Source organism: Anopheles marshallii, chromosome 3, assembly GCF_943734725.1.
Source record: "Anopheles marshallii chromosome 3, idAnoMarsDA_429_01, whole genome shotgun sequence".
Lineage (NCBI taxonomy): Eukaryota > Metazoa > Arthropoda > Insecta > Diptera > Culicidae > Anopheles > Anopheles marshallii.
Genome location: NC_071327.1, coordinates 72378459 through 72386080, shown reverse-complemented (window position 1 = coordinate 72386080; position 7622 = coordinate 72378459). Strand labels below are relative to the sequence as shown.

Genomic DNA, 7622 nt, shown 5'->3' with positions numbered 1-7622 from the left:
CCCTCAACAACAGCAGCAGCAACAGCAGCAACAGCAGCAATACCAGCAACAACAGTGCGACTACGGGGCCACCGGTACTGAGCCACCCTACAACGCCAACTTTGCAGCAGCAGCAGCAGCAAGGCAACAACCTCCAGCACCAGCAACAGTCCCAGTCTATGAACAGTACCCCGTCCCAGCAGCAGCAGCAATCGATGGGGTTTCCCGAGGTCCAGACCGACACGCCGCCCCAAACACCGCCGAATATGAAGCTGCCCAGCATGGCGGCGAACCTTCTTACAACCCCTACGACCGGTACCTGCTACAGTAGCACCAACGGTTCGACACCCAACCCGGCCAGTGCGAATGGCACTAGCAGCGGCACCAACAACAACAACAACCCCTCCACTGCTAACAACAACAATGCAGGTGGTTCTAGTAGTGGGTATGCGTCGTCACCGGATTCTATGTCGCAGCAAGGTACCGGCGCACCCTCGGGTGGTTTCTTTCGAATGCAACAGCAACAGGAACAACCGGACGGGTTTAAGCCGTTCTTTAAGAAGTGAGTATAGGGTCGTACGGTCAATAAGGTTGAGAAGAGTCCACCGACCTCGACCATGCAGTCAGGTTAATGTAGCGGAATCGTATGATCGGTGCATTGAATATGGCAATAACTGTTTTCTTTTTTCACCCTTTTGTAGCTCATCGCAAGTCGGAAACGGTTACGTATCACCGGTTTGAGCTAACCCAGCGCCGGACCTGATCCGAGGATCTCACGTGGGGAGCATAAGATTACGTGTAAAGAGCACACATCCGCTATCAAACAATCACCACGGCATTCGGAGTAGCATAAGGCGGGAACATCCAGCATAAGACATGTACAGAGAGCTTGTATCGATCGAACCCTTCGAACCCGACCGACCCCGGCAAATGAGGCAGGGACACCGAAATCCTTGCTTTGTGTGAATTTTTCTTCCCCTTCTGGTTTCCAACCGAGTGCGTCTGTGCTGCGCATCTTTCATCACGAATGTGAGCGACACCAACTCACCAACATTATCCATCATCGCTGGAGGTAATGCACTTGTTCTTCAAACTCTGTGCCACAACAGAGAAACAGAGCTACGTACGAACAGCCAAAAAATACGTTCATCCTCCCACATCATCCCCATCTTTCTATTTCTCGGAACTCCTTCAAAAAAACAAAACCACCCCCCACACAGTTCCACTGTTCCAAAGCTGGCAAAAAGCCAGTGCATCAAAACTTTCTTCCTCTTAGGCTCGCAATGATTAATGGTTGTGATACGGGCGGGAAATTCGTCACATCCGTCAACGGCACGCCCTCACACACACGCAAGACGCGTCATGAATCTATACGCGGCAGCTAAAGGGCACCGGAGGCACTGCATGGGGGGGGGGGAGGGTGTTCGGGGCAGGTCCTTCTCTTGGTGTTGAGTGGGATTTTCATTTTCATCCACCTCCGACATGTAACCTTATGACCGGAGTTCCCTCCCCCAACCAGGGGCCCTGTTACTATCACCGCACAATCAGCTCACCAGACTCAGCATTCGGTGCACGTGTGCCGGCGTGTTGGAAATGTTTGGACAGCGTACCATCGCTCATCCACGTGACAAAATTAATGTATGGAAAGGAAAAAAAAAGTTTCGCTACATTCGTTCCCACTTTTTCTTGCCGCTTTTGCTTGTGGTCGCTTTAGGATTTAGGCTTTCAGGGGCACCCACACCCACGAGCCATCCGGCACGAGATTTCCCTCGGCAATTTGGGCCCTTTTCAGCGACGCCTGATATTGATAGTGGCACTCATACGCGAAATAAATTCATTACCTCTCACACTGAATGACACACTTTCGATGACTTCTGCAACCGTTCGGTGTTGTTTTGCTTGTGGAAAAGATAACATTTCACCATTGACTGTGGCTGCTGCAAGGGCTATCCGGGCTGGGCCCGTTTAACCTGCTCGCTATTTACTTTACAAAGCGTGGATGCGTTTTGTTTGCCATCAAACGACGTCTTCTAGCACGTGTTGCATTAGCAGCGCGAACCGTACTTGACGTACGTCGAAAGTAACCTCCGAGAGGAGACTTGACAATAAGTTACATTCCCGAAATGGGCCAACCACTATGATCTGCCCAATGATTCATCTGGCACGGAGATGTCACCGAGGTGATAGGCACGACGCGGCTTTGGGAGCGTTTGTTTAATTAGTTCCTTTTCCAAATCCACCCCACGCTCAAACATCAAAGCCGAGGAAAGGCCGTACGGTTGGTTGCTGGTGACCCGTACACAAATTAGTGCAGACACAACGAGAACCCCCCCTCCAGACTAGAGAACCCGCGTAGAACCTGTTCCGATGCGCGCTCAGTGTGTCTTGCAACTTCAACTCCTCCATCGCTCCATCCGTAGCGATCATCTCTTTGATCTATCCTACTGCTTCGCTCTACCCATACCCGCTCTCAAATGGCATCCCGGTGTCCGGAACCGGGGACGGTGCCTGGGATATATTTCTCCTGATTTATAGATGTTCGGGAATAAATTTCTTGATCGCATATTAAATGCCGCACCTCGAAACCTCTAAAACAAAGGTGTATGCCAACGGTAAAATAATAATAAGAGACAAAAATGTTGCCCGGGGAAGTGGTGGCACAGGGGGACACACAGGGGACGAGCAAACAGATAAAACACAGTCGCAACAGTCTTAGCAAGACGGCCAACCATTAGCCCTCTGAAGAAACGGGATGCCTGTTGGTGGTGAGTTTTTTTTTTCGGGGGACGCACACTCAACGGGCAAAAGGATCGTCCGTCCGTTCGGCAAAGCGCTTTCTCAAGGCCAGGCGCGCTACGAAATCCGAAAAAGCGCGCGTGGGTTTTATTTATTTAGCTCGATGGTTTTGAATAAAGGAAAAATTTGTCCTGCCGTTCGCTGTCTTCGGTTCCTGTGTGTCTTGCTTGCTCTCGTTCGCTCGCTGACCGCAAACGTCAATGACACCGCACCGGCAAGGGATATGCCGGGTAACCGTCCCCAGCAGGAAAAGACGGATGTCACTGGGCATCGCAATGGATGGCGTTCTTTGTCGCGCTTTTTTCTCCCTTTTTTGTTGGTTTCTTGGGAAACAAGAGGCACTGAAGAAGACCTGCTGCGCCTGGATCGAACCCCCCCCCCCCCCCCCCATAGTCTGGGGGCCCCGGAAAGTCTGGTCTGGTTTGTGAAGATGTGATACCGTGCCCGGACGCCTTCGCTTTCCGTTTTGAATGGTTTGAACTTCTTGCTGGGGAGTTTTGAGTGTGCGTTGCTGACGAGAGTTCCGGGCACTCTAGCGGCAGCGTTTATAATGAGACAGTATCGTACCGATGCGATCACTCTTACCAGTTGGGAGAGTTGGTAACGGCTGATGGGTTAGGCGCACGATCAAGCTATGCCGAAAATGGTGACTTTCGCCCCACACCTTTCGGTGGTGCTTCCCTTCCCGCGCCGGACGCGGTTTATATTAATTCATTCATAAACATTCGAACTAATGATGCTTATCGGGTCTGAGCGATCGTCTATCTTAATCAACTGCTCCGGACGTTCTGCTCTTTCTCCTCTGCTTTCGGGTTTCTCAACTTCCCCCATGAGATGTTTTCGAACTCGAACACTGGCGAGAACGGACCATTAGTATTGGCGGTTTGGTGCCGCTTGTCGAATGGCGGCACCGCGGCATGGAAGAAAAAAGCAAGAAGATTAATGCAGACGATCCCAACAATATCATAAATCTCATCTCATCTCTGCACCTATGCGTCACACCGAAGGCGCGTTTGTGCGGACATTCTGTTTTGAGGCTTTCTGGTTCCTCCGTTTTTCCTACCGGACATTGCGTAATGATGCAATCGGTGGATCGGGACGATCATAATTTCTTGCCATCCTTCAGCCCTCTTCAAGGTGTCATAAAATGTGTGAATTCTCTGTTTGTGAAGTGGAATTCGTGCATGCGGTGAGTGCGTCAGATTTTACGATTGCGCCGATCCGATGGTTACGTTAGATGGCACGGGTATTGGAATCACTTCCTGTAGCTCCGCACCTACCAAACACGAGCTGGAGCTGTTTATGGTCTCTTTCCTGTCATTAACACCCTATTTCAATCGATTAACACAATCATCATCCTAAAACTCCCCTCCGCCGAATCGCCCCCCTGTTCTCTTATGCTCTCGGCCAGAGCTGGAGTTCTATGCCTTCAAATCAAATTATTAATTTCATTCTCGTTTTCTCATAACTTTGCAGGAAATTGCACAACACATCAAACGAGAAGCTACCATACCACCGCACATACACAGTATACGTATGGAGAATGTTCGTTAGGCGGTTCGTACGAATGGCCGCAGTATTCCATTTGAGGACCCAGCAAAAACCAACGATGGATACAGCTACCCAGCAAACACCTGCAAACGTATACGACACTCGAACGATACGAAACGAATGCGTACTTAAGCACATCCATCGAACGGATGCAACCAAACTACCGGTCACGAATTAAGCCACTTAGTAGATTCCGGAAGAATAGACAATGAAAGCAAAAGTAGAGTCGCACAGGAAGATAAGACTAGGACGATCGTTCATTGTTTGGTGATTGATTGAGTAAGAATAGAGCGCAACACAATTTGAAGCGGGCCAAGTGCAACTGCGAAAAGCGGAAAACCTTTCACTGTCCAATGATGCTAGGAAGGAAAATCGAGAGCGAAAATCGAAACAAGCTAGAGTGGACAACACATTTTCTTACTAGAACGATATGCTGTATGCGTTTTTTTTTTTGCTTAGGACGGCAACCACGGGGATGAAATAATATGTGCAATTTTATACGAATACAGGAGGGCAGTAGCCAATCCGTTTGTTTCCCGAACCCCGCTCCATGCGGCAATGAAGCAACAGTCCCACAGGTCGATGTCAACTCCTCTTTTACAAAGGTCTCGAAGTTTAGTATTTTTTCCCCAAAAACGTAACTATCATCGGAAGAAAAAATTCAAACGAAAGTTTTCCTAAACTCCATCCCAAAAGCGAGTAGGGTGAATCATTTCGCATTCAAAAGAAAAAAAATCGGAGAAACAAAACCGAAATGATTGATCATTTTGACGACATGAGAGCAAAACTAACAATTCGTTCGAGAGACGCATTTGTAATCTGTGATAAAAACAACTAAAAAGAAAAACAATGTGAGGAGAACAAAACAAGAATGATTATTGATAGTGGGTTGATGAAGTAGTGCGAACGATAGGAAAAAAAAATCGAACCCCAATGCAGCAATGATGCGGAATAATGTCATTAACAATGGTAGCTGATTGGTTTTTTGTTGCTTTTCCCCCCATATCGCTGTTTTCTTCGATACTTAATGGAGCAGGTTCAATGCGTATCCATGGGCAACGAGCACACGTCCCTTGGCAGTAGGGTTAAAGGCAGATTGTAGTACAGAAAATCTACAATTGCTACAGGAAATTGCGACGATAGATGACTTTTTCCCTGTGTGGAAATTTGAATTTTCCCATTAATCGTCGGAAAATGGTGCGGTTTAGATATGTTAATATAGGGAAAATTAAACCGAATTGTCAAAATGTGTGTCTCCCTTTCATGCACACACACACAAACAGAACAAATGCAATGAAGCACTGTATATATTTAGAACGATTTGCGTACGTCAGCACACACATTCAGCAAACAGCGGTTAAACGGAATGTTCGAATTCCGAATTCCGCAAACGTGTATATAGAAAAGGCATATGAAGTTAATTGCTATATACCATCCCCTTCAAATGAGTATGTGTGAGTGTGTGTGCATGGGTCATCATGTTGTAAAAATTGAACGAAGAAAAAAAACACACACTTAAGCACAGTTCTGGTAAGGATAGCATTGGTAGAACAAATTAATTTAGCGACAAGAATATTTCTGTTAAACAAAAAACAACTAACAAACGATCGGACACGGCGTAAACACATATGATGCGTTAGTAATGTACAAGTAGCTACTTTTATACAGCTGTATTACACATTAGTAATGAAGAAGAAGAAAAAGAAAAAGAAAACACACACACAAACCAACAAAGACAAGAAGCATTACGATAACGGCAATGGAACGGCATTGAAATCACTAAACATCATCGTACCGAGAGCTGGCTGTTTTACGCCTTTTTGTTTTGGTTTCTAATTCACTTAAAGGAAGGGTTTAATGTGCAGTATGTGATTTCGGCAACTATGTTTCCCATCGCCCCAAAACCGCCCCCCAAATGGTTTAAGTAGCGAACATGCTTTTCTTTTTTTTTTCAAACAAATACTGCATAACGCAAACATCTGTAAATGAACCGTTTTATTAAAAAAACACACTGCAAAGCTCAACTCAAGATAGAAAAAAAAAACAAACGGATGATAAACAACCCATAATCAAGCACATACGTCGGGTGTCGGGTGACATTCGGGAGAGAACACACTAAACAAAGCAAAACAACAACAAAAAACACGATTGAAGAAAACATATTTGCACGATAGTATTAATGCACGTTTGAATCCTTTTTGGGGTAAAAGAAAAGCGAAAGCAAAGGGTAAATAAAAACCAGATAGAAAACCAGGCCAGTTGGAACCAGCTCTTCACAACGCAGTACACGCAGTAAATGGTATAACACAAGTACGCAAACTATATCGCATCAACCACAACCCATTCACAGCAGCAAACAGCAACCAATAGAACCGCGAACAGTATACACGATGGAATGCAAGCGTCCTCTCGATCCTCCCTACCCGATCCCCAACCACCATAACCCCTCCTGGAAAAAACAGTAAATTATATATAAATATATATATATACATATATGAACATATATTTAACGGATGAAGAAAATATAGGAAAATAGAAGCGAATATGAAAACATTGAAACGAGTGTTTTTTGTTTATTTGTACTTGAGATATGAAATTGTTCGAATTGGAGGTACCGAACGAATGGCATTACATTGGAAAACTGATATACTGAGAAGGAATTATGTGAAGGAAATTCCAGTAAGAAAATTCCTACTGCATTCTTCGTTCGAATCGGGCATATTGAAGCGCTGTAGTGAAGTTGTATGAGAAGAAAGAACTATTTTCGTACATGTTCATGTACATGAATATTTCGTTCCATTAAGTTGATTCTATTTTTGTAAAATTAATATCGCAACTCCAACATTACTCGGGAATCTTTAAGAATGCTGTTAATTTCTCATTGCATCAAGGATAAAGTCGTCTGCTTTGCATAAGTTCGCTTTTCCAAATGGCTATCTAAGCATCCATTGCTATTAGCACACGGCAGGAGATACATTCATCAGACAATTCATCATAATTTAAAAATAATAGCCAAGAACAGATTTATCTTCCACATCATTTGCATTGCCACTGCCGACAACCTGGTAACGAGGGATCTATCTCCCTTCTGGAAGCGAAACGGCTTCTGCCGGTATCGAAAGTGTGTGCTGGTTTTGCTAAACATTACGCACAGCAACCCGGGACACAGACAGTACAGCCCTTCTGACAGTACGGACAAACTAACCCCGAATGCAGCGCGAATGTGTCCCGGGCAAACGATAAGCCGAAGGAGCTTTACGAGGGCAACGAGGTTTGAAAATCTGTAACTGAAATGT

General features: G+C 45.6%; 1 protein-coding gene across 1 annotated transcript in view; it reads left to right on the top strand.

Annotated features, from left to right (window-relative positions):
- Positions 1–720, top strand: part of LOC128715775 (homeobox protein araucan-like) — a 98842-nt gene extending 98122 nt beyond the window's left edge. Inside the window, exons 5-6 of the mRNA XM_053810690.1 lie at positions 1–541; positions 681–720. The exon at positions 1–541 is cut by the window's left edge and continues 879 nt beyond it. Coding sequence (XP_053666665.1) covers positions 1–541; positions 681–720 — 581 coding nt within the window. The remainder of the gene's footprint in view (positions 542–680) is intronic.
- Positions 721–7622: the final 6902 nt, after the last annotated feature.